The sequence below is a fragment of the Lytechinus variegatus genome, chromosome 3 (genome assembly GCF_018143015.1).
Source record: "Lytechinus variegatus isolate NC3 chromosome 3, Lvar_3.0, whole genome shotgun sequence".
NCBI lineage: Eukaryota > Metazoa > Echinodermata > Echinoidea > Temnopleuroida > Toxopneustidae > Lytechinus > Lytechinus variegatus.
The window spans coordinates 15,774,125-15,789,311 of NC_054742.1; the positions used below are offsets into that span (position 1 = coordinate 15,774,125).

The 15,187-nt window shown below is 37.5% G+C and overlaps 1 protein-coding gene across 5 annotated transcripts in view; it reads left to right on the forward strand.

The window, feature by feature from the left end:
- The window catches only part of LOC121410326, a 71,880-nt gene that overhangs the window by 40,384 nt on the left and 16,309 nt on the right, over nucleotides 1-15,187 (forward strand). For 4 of the 5 annotated variants that reach the window (XM_041602336.1, XM_041602337.1, XM_041602338.1 and 1 more), the window contains exons 1-4: nucleotides 1,326-11,891; nucleotides 13,475-13,624; nucleotides 13,964-14,173; nucleotides 14,693-14,909. In XM_041602336.1, the coding sequence (XP_041458270.1) occupies nucleotides 1,410-11,891; nucleotides 13,475-13,624; nucleotides 13,964-14,173; nucleotides 14,693-14,909 (11,059 nt within the window). In that variant the 5' untranslated portion in view covers nucleotides 1,326-1,409. Of the gene's footprint in view, nucleotides 1-899; nucleotides 11,892-13,474; nucleotides 13,625-13,963; nucleotides 14,174-14,692; nucleotides 14,910-15,187 lie in introns of those variants that run through there. The other variant, XM_041602340.1, reaches the window with a different exon arrangement.

Below are 15,187 nucleotides of genomic sequence, written 5' to 3' on the forward strand. Positions count from 1 at the left end.
ATGTATCATTATGTTAAGATATACGTGCGTTTTAAGTGACATATCCAAAATAATCTAGTGTCCAATAAACCATGCGACATGATTAGTTAATGCTGACTATAAACTCATTCGAATTAGTGTCAATATGTACATGAACAATATGCAGCAGGAAAAAAAGGTACTCATTTGTTAAAGAATTTTTGAATTCAAAGACTTAAACTTTGATAAAAATATGTGTTTACTGAAAACCAGAGAATAGAAAATTCTCCCCCCAAAATATTAGTACACACTAATATGTGTTATGTGTCAGACTCTATACATTTGTTACGAACTCTGAACATGTTGCTGATGCAATGAGAATGATGAGAGTTAATTGCATTTTGACAGGTGTTGTATAAACATGCGAGCAAGGAGACTCAGATATGCCTGGATTTATTGATTTCCTTATATTGCGTTGATACACTTCTAAGGCTGTGGGAACCTTAAATAAGTTGAAGCTATATACAAATGGGATACTAATACATGTTTGTAGTGTCTTTCCATTGGCTATACTCTCAATGATCATTAAATTTATTATGAAATTGAACTACAAAGATTAATATAACATTTTGCCCAGTGAAAAGTTGTCATTGTTTTCTTTTTATACCTAATGTCATCCATGAATTTTTCTGCTTGTCATCATTCAGAAATACATTTACATGAGTGCTGATATTACAATTTATTTAAAAAGTGCTATTAGGTGTATATCCATTCCACATTAGGGCATACAATTGCATTTGTGCTACAGGATATATAAATGATCTTTACATGCAGATCTTAGAAGTTTTCATATACATTTTTGCAAATTGAATTTGTAGAAAACAAATTATATTGATATGTTTACTATATTTACAGTCAGTTATGCTTTCCATTGTTTACAGGATGTCTTAGACAGGCAGGACTTGGAGACCAGTCTGAAGAACTTTTGTGAGCATAGATTTCTGGATATGAACATTATCATGACAATTGACCTTGAGGGCACCAGACAATTAGCAATCTACTCAGTGGATCAAAGTCTTAGGGCAATGATGGAAGAAAGACTACAAGGGTCTGTACTGGAACTTCAAAGAATAGACTCCAGTGTTTCAAATTTAAGTGCCTTTGACCAACACAACAGGAAAGCATCAAGAAAAGTTGTATTACCACTTGTAGGAGATATTATAAGAACGCTTGATAACAATAGTGATCATGACGAAGATGTCGAACATGGGGAAAATGGACCTGAAGAGAATGTGGAAGAACTTTCAAGCAATGTGAATAATGCAAATAATATGGCTGAAGAAGGAGAACAGAATGGGAAGGTAATGCCTGATGACTGGGAAAGACCTGACCCAGAAAAACTGCATGATATTGATAGAGGGAACGATAAGATTGAAACAAATGATCACTTAATGGGAATAGATCCTGGAATGAGATCAAGCTCAGCTGATCCATTTGGGGGATCAGAAAACACAGATCTCCTGGGAGGGAACCCATTTAGTGTAACAACAGGGAGAATAGATGAGGGAGGGGATGATTCTTTTGACCCACTATCTCCTATAGGAAATAACCAACATGACCCCAAACATAACATTGATAATGTGAACGATCCATTTGGCTTATCACTAGACCCATTTTCTAGTGGAATTACTCCTCGGCAAGTCTCACATTCAAATTCTTCCAATCCCTTTGACTTGAACACTGATCCATTATCAAACAGTGATAATCTATTAATTCCCACATCAGATCCAATTCCTACCCCGGGCAACCCTTTCAGTAACGATTCAGGTCCATCTCCAAGCCTCCTTGATCTAGATCCTATCACTCCAGATAGTCCAGACCATTCTAAATCAGCAGAATCTCCTCAAAGTCCATATGCCCAACCCACAGAAGATCTCCTTGGTTCATTTCTAGACCCCATTTCAATTTCAAATGACCTTCCTTCCTTTGCAGACTATCCAGTTTCAACAATAGACAAATCTTCTTCACATTTGGAATCAAGAGAGAGTGTGGGTGATCTAATGTCTGATTCCTTTAATGACCAATTTGACCTGTCCATGACAAAATCTGATCCATCTATCAGTTTCAGTGACTCTTTAGCACAGGTACCTGATGGTTCATTGAGTGCAGATGAAAATTCTATTTCAATTTCAGACCCTTGTCTAACCATTACTGAGTCCCAAGACATCCACGAAGAACAACATGAAATTGTTAACGTCAAATCACCAGTTGAAGATTCTGACCCCTTTTCTTTATCTCAAACTAGTACACAGAAGTCAATTGATCAAGTTCAAAGAGATGATCCTTTTGGTATGGATCCATTCAGTGTTGAAACACCTTCTGTCAGTCATCATCAAATCGAGAATGAAAGTGAAGCTATAGAGAATTATAAAGGGTCTTATGCTGATGTTGGTTTGGTTGGCATGAGTGAATCAGCTATTGATCACCCTGATGATGAGTTAAGTTCACTGGATAGTGCTCAAAGACAAACTTCACCAGAAGAAGGTGAACTTGATGTGTCCAACTTGCTTGAGGAAGAGCCTGTCACTGAAGATACAATAGGTATTGAAGAGCAGTCCAATACTTTTGACCATGCCTCTATGGAGGGTACTTTTGAAGGTAACATTGGTTCTGAAGATATTTGTGATACACCATTGCCTGTAGAAGATTTTGTTTTAACAGAGCTTGATATGGGCAGTGACGTAAATTTAGAGATTTCAGATCCAAAGGAAGACTTGCATAAAGAAGTTCAAGAGATTGTTGATATTGGGTCACCAGATGAAGATTCTGACCAAGTTCCATCATCTCAAGTGAGTGAACAGAAGCCAAGTGACCTATTTCAATCGGATGACCCTTTTGGTATGGATCCATTCAATATTGAAACGTATGGCAGTCTTGATCAAATGAAGATTGAAGGTAAAGATACAGAGAATTCTAGAGGGTTTGATGATGATCGTGGTGTGGTTAGTATTAGTGAATCAGCAGCTATTGATCCCCCTGATGCAATAGCCAGCATTCCTGCCGAAGTTCATTCTGACGGTGAGTTAATTTCACTGGATAGTGCTCAAAGACAAACTTCACCAGAAGAAGGTGAACTTGTTGTGTCCAACTTGCCTGAGGAAGAGCCTGCCTTTAAAGATTCAATAGGTATTGAAGAGCAGTCCAATACTACTGATCTTGCCTCTGTGGAGGGTATTGATGAAGGAAACTTTGGTTCTGAAGATATTCAAGATACACCATTACCTGTAGAAGATTTTGTTTTAGCAGAGCTTGATATTGGCAGTGAAGTGAATGTAGAGATTTCAGATCCAAAGGAAGACTTGCATAAAGAAGTTCAAGAGATTGTTGATATTGGGTCACCAGATGAAGATTCTGACCAAGTTCCATCATCTCAATTGAGTGAACAGAAGCCTAGCGACCAATTTAAATTAGATGACCCTTTTGGTATGGACCCATTCAATATTGAAATGTATGGCAGTCTTGATCAAATGAAGATTGAAGGTAAAGCTACAGAGAATTCTAGAGGGTTTGATGATGATCGTGGTGTGGTTAGTATTAGTGAATCAGCAGCTATTGATCCCCCTAATGCAATAGCCAGCATTCCTGCAGAAGTTCATTCTGACGGTGAGTTAATTTCACTGGATAGTGCTCAAAGAAAAACTTCACCAGAAGAAGGTGAACTTGATGTGTCCAACTTGCCTGAGGAAGAGCCTGCCTTTAAAGATTCAATAGGTATTGAAGAGCAGTCCAATACTACTGATCTTGCCTCTGTGGAGGGTATTGATGAAGGAAACTTTGGTTCTGAAGATATTCAAGATACACCTTTACCTGTAGAAGATTTTGTTTTAACAGAGCTTGATATGGGCAGTGAAGTGAATGTAGAGATTTCAGATCCAAAGGAAGACTTGCATAAAGAAGTTCAAGAGATTGTTGATATTGGGTCACCAGATGAAGATTCTGACCAAGTTCCATCATCTCAATTGAGTGAACAGAAACCTAGCGACCAATTTAAATTAGATGACCCTTTTGGTATGGACCCATTCAATATTGAAACGTATGGCAGTCTTGATCAAATGAAGATTGAAGGTAAAGCTACAGAGAATTCTAGAGGGTTTGATGATGATTTTGATGTGGTTACTATGAGTGATTCAGCAGGTATTGACCCCCCTGAGGCAATAGCCAGTACTCCTGCAGAAGTCAATTCTGATGATGAGTTAAGTTCACTGGATCGTGCTCAAAGACAAACTTCACCAGAAGAGGTTGAACTTGACACGTCCAAGTTGCCTGAGGAAGAGCCTGTCACTGAAGATGCAATAGGTATTGAAGAGCAGTCCAATACTTCTGACCATGTCTCTATGGAGGGTACTGTTGAAGGTAATATTGGTTCTGAAGATATACATAGTGTTTCAATTCCTGTAGATGAGTCAATTCTACAAAAACTTGATACAGATGATACAGCAGATAATTCAGATTCGAACAAAGCAAATCCATTTGGTGGTGGTTCTCTTGAGAACTCAGCAGACATTCAGAGTGGCCTAGATCCATTTGGTATGAAAGAGTTTATTGGTGAAGTACAAGTAGATCAAGAACCCACCAGTATAGTGGATGATACTCGATATCCTGCAGTGAATGAAACCAAAAATCAACTGAATATCGATCCATTTGGGATGAGTCCTTTTGAGAAAAATCAGAGTTTTCCTCCATCTGATTCGCCTGTACTTCATGAAGTTGATCCTTTACACATATCACTGAATGATCAAATCCATTCAAATGAACAAGAAGTGGATGCTGATTCTTTCATTGATGAATTACAAGGGGCTTTGCAGGAGGAAGAGGAGGAAGCTGTATCTCTCCCTAAGACCCCAAGAAATTCTTTTAGTGAATCAAGTGTGGCTGAGGAAGAAGATAGGAGCTTCAGCCAAGAACTGAATGAAAGAGAGTTGTCTGCAAGATTTTCCAATCTGGAAGAAATACAGGGTGAAGCTGATGTAGACTATGAAGATGATTTTGAAGAAGATGATGATGTGTTCCCTACTGAAAATCAATTACCTGAACAATTGGATGGAAGCAGTGGTAGCAAAGAAGGTACTCCATGTGAAGATAATGCTGAAACTAAGTTTAAAGATATTGGTGTTGGAGAAAGAGAAATCATTGCAGAAGAATTGGTTGAAGGTCATGAAGTATCAAATGTTTTTGCTTTTCATGATGAAAGTGATATCAGATCAGAAGGCAAGAGTGAAAGTAGGGAAAGGGATATGGATGTGAGTAACACTTCTTTATTCAACAGGGAAGCTGTTAACTACATTAGGGATATTCTCAATAGCAATTTGGTGGATAATGCAGTTGACATCAATATAAACAATTCTGGTAATAGGGTATGTTCTGATGATGAACATGATGTTCAACATTCTCCTGAATATAATTCTTCAAAAATTGTTTACACACCTTCAATCTTTGAACCAAATTCTGACCCTCTTGTCATCATACAAGCAAATGAAACAAAACGTCTGCTTGAGAAGAAGAATGACAATCAAAATCATGTTGCTGAGAAGATCTTTGGTGCAGGCATTAGTCTTTCAGAGTCTGCTTCCAAACTAGATACCCCACCCATTCACAGGGATGAGCAGTCTAATGATTTAAAGGACAATGTTGATGTGGCAGTTGCTTCAGATCGTGAGCTTGAAGGTCGTGACATTGTAATTGAAGAAAGTAGTCTCCCTGAAGTTAGTGTTGTTCATAGGGCTTCATCTGTCATGCAGATTGAAAATGTGGGAAGCGCACAAGGAATCGACAATGATGGTGTAGAGGACAGCGAAGGAAATGTGAATTATGTTGCTGATATGCTTGCCAAGAATATGGTTGAAAATTGTGTAGATATTGACACATACCAACCCAGAGATGATGTGGTTGATAACAGAGAGGACAATAATGTCTACAGTCATGCAATATCTGACTGCAGGCCTAAAATCATGGAAACAAACACTGATCCATTGGTTTATATCCAAGCTAAAGAAACTGAATACATGTTTGACAGGATAAGAACAAATGAAGATAACCATGTTGCCAAAATACTCGCTGATGACATGCTCAGTGAAGCCAAAGGGACGACCCATGCTGATGAATCTGTTTCAGAGTCTTTAAATGGTATGATTAACGACATGAATGACAGAGCAAACTCTGTGACGGGTGATCGTCTAGATCAGTCCTCATATCCCCAGAATGAACATGGCAGCATGAATCTAGCCAAAAATAAAGTAGAAATGAACAGTGTTGTTGATATAATCACTAATGAAATGATTAAAGAACCAGATGAAAATATTCTTGGCCTTGATACTGAGGAAAGTTCAGGAGCTCTTGGGAACAATTATGTTAGCAAAATACCAGATATTGTACCAAATGATGGAGACAAATTTCAAGCTCCAGTTTCCGATGAGCTTAATCTGTCAAGCTCTCAATATGATGATGAAACGGTTTATCATGATGGTTTAGAAAAGAGAGATGTGATATTTGAAGATAGAGATGATCAAGCTGTTATTACAGAAGATGTTGCAGTTTTATTACGAGAAGATGAATTCTCAAGAGATGTCGAAGATCTGGTTGATATTATTGAAGATGAAGAAAGTGGGTTTAAAGAAGGAGACAATGATGACAATGTTGGTGAAGTGCTTGCTGAAGATATTACATTTGAAGAAGGTGAAAGTATGATGAGTACTCCAGATCTTCTGATGTCCACAAAGTCTGATATGAGAGATGATTTCTTTCAAAACATAGGCAGTGCAGAGCATTCTTCTCCACAAGGCAGTGATGATGAGGAAAATGAGGTTGCTAAGGGAACTTTTGGGAGTCAGCTATCCTCAGAAAGTGATGATGAAGAATCTCGAGATCAGACCTCGGTCGATGAAGATGGAATTATTGATGTTGAGAATGATTGGTCTCCAAATGACATCAAGGTTGAACTGTCCACTGAAGAGTATACTGTCAATGACACATTAACAATCAACAAACCATGTACAACAACAGGAACACCTTTGTCACCTCTACTGGAGGAGACAGAGATACCTGAAGAGGTGTCAAAAACAACTATTCAACGTGTATACGAAGATTCAACAGAACAGCTATCAGGGCAGGATGATAAAAACCAATATAGCCATGAAAGCTACAGTGAAGATGAGGACTGGGAAGAAGAAGAATTTCCAGGCCCTGATGAGCATGCTGCTGTTTCACCTACTGTAATTTCTGGTGATCTTGGGGCTGTTGAGTCTGTTGGTAATAATGGTTCTGGTGTTACTCTGTTGGTTTCAGATAAAGAAAATGGGTCAGATGCAGGTCATGATGATGATATCATGGATGCGATAGAGAAAATAGAAGAAGAAATTGCTCCAAGTGCTACAAATAAAACATATGATGTTATAAATGATGACATAGATGATGAAATTGAGGAAGATACAGAACCCATATCAAATGAAGATAACATGGATATTGAAGTTGCCAAAGTTACAGATCAGTCCAATAAAAGCCCCCCTGAAGTCCAAATCAATGAAGAGGTTCAGCATTTTGATGGAGCCCCATTAGCAAAGTATTCAGATAATTCAGAGACACTCTCTGATGCACAATGTGAGGAAAAAGCCCTCTGGAATGAAATGAAATATTATCCTGGGGTTACTGATATAAGTGATCAAACTGCCCAGAAAACACAATCTGAGATTAACATATTAGATGTTGAAAGTAGGGAAGAAGGGAACGAAAACCGTAAGGAATTTGGAGAAGATCAGGTTATCATTTCAGAAACAATTTCAGATGACATTATATATGAAAACAGAGGATATGCTGGTAGGCAAATGGGTGACAATGTCCTTGATAAGTCATCAGAATCAGGGGGGTCAGAAGAGTTGCATGTTCGTGAGAAAGAGCATGAAATTGATAATGTGCATCTTGAGACATTTAATGATGGAGATATGCTAGAAACAGACAGTAATAAATCTTCATGGGATGGGACTTACACTAATCAGGGACAAAGTGAATTCATAGTAAAAGATAGGAAAGTAATTGAAACGATGCATGCCAGCATGGATTCTGAAAGCTTAGCTGAAGAAATGCCTAATGCTGATAACACTCCAGCTAATGCCACAAGCATGCACACAATTGATGATAATACTGAGTTAGATCAATCTGAAGATCAGGAATCTATTTCTCCAAATGCGAATGATGATACTCCAGGGTCACCTTCTATTGAAGCTGTTCTTGAAACTGGCAATGATTTATTGGAAGAAGATGATGAAGACCACACAGATAATGTTGAGAGTGATTTAATTGCAGAAGAAGTAACTTCCTCAGTCTCTGCTCCTGAACACAGCTTGGATATTAATGAAACTGGAGATAAAATATCTATTGAGAGTGAAAAGGGAAACGATTCTATCAGAGGAGAAGTTGAAGCATTCTCCTATCCTACAAAGTGGACTGATGTGGATCAAGAAACAACAGATATGGTCTTTCCAGATTTGATGGTCAAAGACATTATCAATGATGGCTCCAGTGAAGAAGATGTAGCTGAAAAGGATGAACGACAGAAAGAAACAATCTTGGAAGAAGAAAACCCAGAGTCCAAACCAGAATGTCATGAAGATGAAGAGGTAAATTCTTCAGATAATATAGATAGAAATGGGGTTATTAGTGGTGAAGAAGCCAAAGTATTTTCTTATCCTATCAAGTGGACGGATGAGAACCAAGAGGCAACAGAAACTATCTTTCCAGATTTGATGGTCAAAGATGTTATCAACGATGATTCAGGTGAAGAAAATTCATCTGACAATGAGCAAGAAAATGTCTTAGAAACTGTTGCAAGTGATATCGGTCAAAGAAATTCTGTCCTCCAGGAGCAAGAAAGCATTCCTGAACAGGTCATTACAAAGGGAGACCAATATCATGTGGAAGATGATCTTGACAGTCAACAGTCTGCTTATGAGGAAGAGTTCAGCCAGGAAGAAAAAGTGCCAAGATCAGCTTTAGTAGATAAAGTACTTGTTAGAATGTTGGCTGAGGATATGTCCACAAATGAATATGTACCTAGTGAAGATGAAATGATTGAAATTTCAGACGTGTCTGCAATGCCAAAAGAAGAAGAAGAAAATGTTAATGTTCATGAGATTAGAGCGGGGAATTACGTAAATAATGACATTGGAGAATTAGATTCTCAAGCTGAGAATTCTGACATATCTTCGGAGGCTCTAAGTAAAAAAGAGATTACCATCAGCAGTCAGGAGGGAAATATGGTAGAGAGTTCTCCTTCAGTATCAGCTGGTGCCATATGTGATGTCAATCATGTAACAGATGATGGTAGTGGACAAGATACATCACAAGACCTTGGAGATGGAGTAATGGATAATAGCAGCTCTTATGACATTACAGTATCACTGAATGATGATATTGTACAAGAAGAAAGTGATGCAGAGGACAGCACTCCAGCTAATGACCTTGAAACTGAGACAGTAAGGACCCAAGATCTTTCAGCAACAGATGCTAGTATAACAGATGTTTCAATAAGTGAGCAAGAGACAAAATCAGATGGTTCAAGTGGGCAGTCGTACCTTGTTGTAGAACCATATGAAAGATTCATCATTTCAGACATTGAAGAAGCTGATGAAGATAATGAGGTTGGTGATGGATCAAAAGGTGATCAAGCAACAGAGGGAAAGGATTCCGAATACGTTGTTGAAAACTGGTTTAATGCTCGGAGTATGTCTTCTGAGATTGGTGAAGTACTTACTGAAGAAGAAAACAGGCAAAAAGAAGCCTATGAAAAATGGGGGGAACCCCTTGCTTCAGATATTGATTCGGTCATTACAGAAACACAAATGGCACCTCTCAAATCCGGCCTTGACAAAATTTCTGAAGAAGTTGACGATGTCTCAAGCACTCCGATGGAAGTCTGCAGTACCATTAGAAGGATTCAAGATGGTTTAGAACCACAAACTTTGGAGAATCAAGATATTTTCCTGCAGGACAAGTACTTTGAAAATTCATTTGGTGAAGATTTATCAGATGCAGATAGCAATAAGACAAATCAAGGAGAGCTTGTCTGTGATGACATCAGTGAGGAGAGGGAAGGAGAATCCAGTCAAGATAAAACTGAAATCATTAATGAAGACGAAATTGTTCGCTCAATTGCCAAAGAATATGTCAACCAAGTTGTCATGGATGCTGCTGTCTCATACAGGATGTCTTCTCAGTTCGCAATGACTAATAGTGAAGACATAGATTCTACTAAAGAAGACAGTCCAGTTGAAGAGAGAAGAGAGGAAGACACTCCAGAAGCTACATCATGTGCTATCTTTGAACAAGCTGCAGAAGAATATATAGATCATGTTGTAACTCAGGATGAAGAAGCACTACCAAAGATTACTGATGATAATATTGAAGGACAAGATGGTTACACTGAAGAGGATATTAAGTTAAACAATCCAGACGAAACTGCTCCAGAAGTCCTTGTTTGTCGATATACAGAACCAAGAGAAACTGCTATGCCTTTCATCATGGAATCGGGAGAAGATCTTGAAGATACAGGAGAAGAGAGCAAATCTCACAACACAAATGGAGACATTATAAATGTTGTTCCAGTCTCAATTTATTCAGACATGGAGGATCAATCCAATACTTTTCAAGAAATTGTACCAGTTGTTGAAAATATGCCAGTCACGGAAACAGCCTTAGCATATGTAATGGAATCTGAACATTATGCTTCAAGTTATGATGAAGAAGATGTTGAAAGTGATCATGAAGAAAACACAACAGATAGAGCAGAAAATGGATTTGATGATGACTCATCTTCAGCAGCACAGACAGTTCCGCAAGTAAGAGTAACCCCTGCTCTTTTGACAGAAGAAAGCTCTGATTCAGAAATATCTATAGGGGAGAGCAGAGAAGTAGGTGAGGGAAATGAACAAGTTGGTAATGCTGCAGTAGTTGAGGAGCTGATTGCACCAGTCACACTATCTGAAGTGCAAACCAATCCAACCAACTTTTACCACCTAAGTAATGATGAGGATGAATTTGATGACTCATATTCTGATCTTTTGGATGAATCAAAGAAACTTGAGAATGACATTGCAATGATGTCAGCTGATGTTACTCCACAAGTTGATATACATGTGTCACCAGCATATGACGCAGCTGTCATTGAAGATGAAATAGGCTCTGAGTTCCTCCCAAACATCAAGTTATCAGTAAGTGACCAGACTCCAGATTTAAACAAAGAAATTGTGGATTCAGAGGAAGTTGTTGTGCCGCTCAAACAAGGTGATTTAGAAACATTGCCATCCAAGGGGATTGACGAAGAATCAAATGTTCATGGTTCAGAGGATGAAAGTATGGATGTTGATAAGGTAGCAAGGGAATTAGTTAATAATATCATCAAAAAGGCAACAGAAAATTATGTTGAGTCTGAAGAGCCAAGCATCAAAGAGGATCTGGATGAAAATATGGTGCAAGAAGGGACACTACCACAAGATGGAGAAGATGATGTATTTGAAGAATATGACAATTTTGATGATGCTAGTATTCCATATTACAAAGGGAATGCTGACGCAACTTCAATGCCATCTTCTCGAGACTACAAGAAAACAGTAAGCCTTGAAGAATCTCTTGTTGCTGGAAATCTATTAGCTGATTCTGATGATGATGGTGAAGCAAGTAAAATTCCACGTCCTACAGAGCTTCCTCTTCTGACTGCTTCAGGGCAAGGACTCCTCACTTCCCCTTCCAAGAAGAGCCGTCTAGCTACCTCTACTCCAGCAGGAATGTCTCCAGGTTCTATTCTCTCTGGGGACACACCAGTTAGCCTATTCTCACCAGATTTTGAGAGTGTGACAAGCACTCCAGGCAGTCTGTCTGACCAAGAGGTAACCAATGAACACTTGCAATACTCACTCTTTTCTGTGTGCCATTTCAAACTTAAAAGTGTGCATTTTCTTTTCAGTAGTAATGGTGTAGTTTTTCACCTTGCAGTGTAGTTTGCTCATTTTTGCTTGGCACAGTTTGAAATCATTGAGACTGTAATTAGCAGTTTTGCAAGTACATTTGTGCATCATTTCATAAGAAAATTCACTTTGCCATTACTGCCTAGTAGCATGTCTTTCTATCCCTTGCATGATTTGGTGACTGCTGTGAGTCTATTTAAATGTGTACTTGAAAATTAGATTGCTTACATGGTAATCTTAAATTGGGAGCATGAGTACAGATGTTTGAAGTTGCTTTTATTTTCAAACATTGGTTATTCTATAAATTTCATTTCCTGCAAAGCTCTCATTTAAAATGAAAAATCCAATCCATTTCTTTTCACCTATTGTGTGTCCCATTGTTCTGTCAAAGAATAAAAAAATTGATTGAAAGTTTGCATGCTGTATCAATGTCTTCTCTTTAATGACTGTGTGATTGATGTCTTTTAGGGTCTGTAATACAAAGCTTAGCAATCATAGAAAATGTATTTATGATTGATTACAATCTATACATTAAATTGTGAAAATCAAGGGCACAATCAATCACTAACCTTTGTATTGCAGGACCCTGGTTGAAACTCAAATCAATACAAAAATTACTTTCATTGTAGCCATACAGTGTTCGTCATGTTTCATACCATTGATCACACACATTAGTGACACATACATGTACCATGAGCACTTTCAAAATATGCAATTCCACTTTTCTTGTCATAAAGTTACATTATGTTTTCATTTGTCTCACATAAGAGGATCAAACTATCTTTAAAGCACAGTTGTATTGCTTACATTATACATATCTCAAGGATAAACAATTCATACCAAACATTTCAAATGGAATTCTCTTAGAATCATGAAAAATTAAACCTTCACAAACTTGTTTGTTATCATAAAAAATAGATCATATAATGCTTAAAAAAAGAGAATAATTTGTGCTGCTTTTCTGTCTTCCAAACTTCTCTTTTCAGACTTGAGCTTCTCACTTATTCTTTTAAAATGATAGAGCTAACATTTACATGTACTAGGAGTTAAAACCCATTAGATTTCAGTAAATATTTGTCAAGAAAATGAAATGCTTGAGCCATCTCTTGGGGAAGACAGACTTTCTTTTGTATGAAATGTAGATGAAGATTCGCTTGTTCAAAGGATGATTATGCTCTAGTGCATGCTTAAAATGTAATGATATGCATGTTTTAAATTATTGTTCTTTAATGTCTTTTTGAAACTGGTTTACATGTATCTTTAACGATATCCAATAGAAAAAAAACTATGAATTGCAAGAGATAACTCTATCTGATAATTTGCTAATTATTCATTAAAGAACTGTATTTTACAAATATTGTTCAGTTTGTGTCATCATAATTACAAATTACAATTATAGATTGTAAATTGGCTCAGTACAGCATTTTGTCTGATCTTACTATCTGCATGTAAAGTTTGTTGTAATTTTGTTCTTAATATTTTATTTGTTTTTGTTGATATACCAGGCTGAAGTATTAGATACAGGGAATCGTCTCCTTCTGATGTCACCATTTGATAAGAAGAGCATCTCAGTGGATGAGAGTGTTACCAAGAATCTTGAAGAGGAGTGGGATGATAAGGAGGTCATTCTCAATGCAATCAGAGCCAAACAAGAGGTTTGTGATTATAAAAGTAATTGGTATTTTAATTCCCATTACTAAAAATACCAGATTAGACTTGTATACTAGTATTGTTAAAATTATAGTGTGGTGTGATTATGTTGAAAAATTCACCCATCCTGAAAAACAGATCGCATTTATATTTGTATCATTGAATATTTGATGATATTTGGTTGACACATAAGTTTTGAAGGTGATTGATCTTTGGATATATTTCTTTGATATCAGTTGAAGATGAATATTCCTGCAAACACCTGCCAGAATTTAATCCCATTTTAATTAAGAACAGATTGTATGACAGATATATATTGCAATTGATTTATCCACCTATCCCAGGAGGCAGAGAGACGTAACATGCAGTTAGAGGGTCCAACTTCCCGTCAGATGTCTTTAGACTCCGAGGAAGCAATGAGGAGGATGCAAGGTGTGTCTGTAGATGATGAATGGCAAGATGATGAATACACTAGACAATCACTACAAGGAAACAAGGATGGAGCCAAGAAATCAGAAGAATCAGATTCCTTCTATAGGAGACCTGTCCCAAAGGTAAGCCATGATAGACTGGAGGCCTGTGACATCTTCACTTGACCCTTCAGGCCCATAACAAGATTTGACCCCAGATATATGTTAAGGCTGTGAATGTGAGTTAGTAAATGTCCTCTGGACCCTCAAAAATGCCTTCTGCTGTTACAGTTTTCAAAAGTAGGTTAAAATGACATCACATTAGGTAAACAAGCAAAAATATAAAACTGGCTGGCTAGGCAGTTGGGGAAAGTGCAGCCGATGCCCTTTAAAAAAGCCTCTCCTGCAGCAAAAAATTAGTTTGTCCAGTCAATCTAAGGCCCCCAAATTTCCCGAAGATAGTTGTATGGATGAATATTGCAAAGATAAAGTATAACACCATAGCTGGTTGTATTGGAAAAAATATCTGTTAACACCCCAAAAATACAAGTGCCCTTGCCAAAAAATATATAAAATATATCTGTACAATCAGATATCCCTGATTGTGCCCCTGGACCAAAATTTGATTGTATTGTGGTTGATTCGAATCTGTTTGTTTTCTAGGATGAACGTGAAGCTGGTGATGGAGCTGAACACACTCTTTCATCAGATGGTGTTGTCTTACGTGAGAAGAAGCTGACTAGACCCAATACGTTATTGAATAGACTGAGTGTACAGAGTGTGAACTCAGTATTTAGTGAGGGCAGCATTGATTTAGAGAACATCAGTGATGAAGATGAAGCTGAAGCAGAGAAGGCTCATGGTCAATCCCGGAAGACAGGTAGCATTGCCAATGAATACCTTCCTAAACAGGGGCTTTGTAATAATGAAATTAGATGTAGGATACTATGAAGGTGTTTGCTTGATAATTGTAATCTTATAATTTGATAAGCTCCTTGTTGAAAGGATTTCAAATTGCAAAATTAGTAATTTCTCTGCAAAATAATATTCTTTTTTTGTAACTTCAACATTTCATTACTAACAAGAAATTATTTTATGCTATGCTCAGTCCCCCAATTAATTTGTGTAATGCTCTTTGTATTCATGTGTAAGAACCCT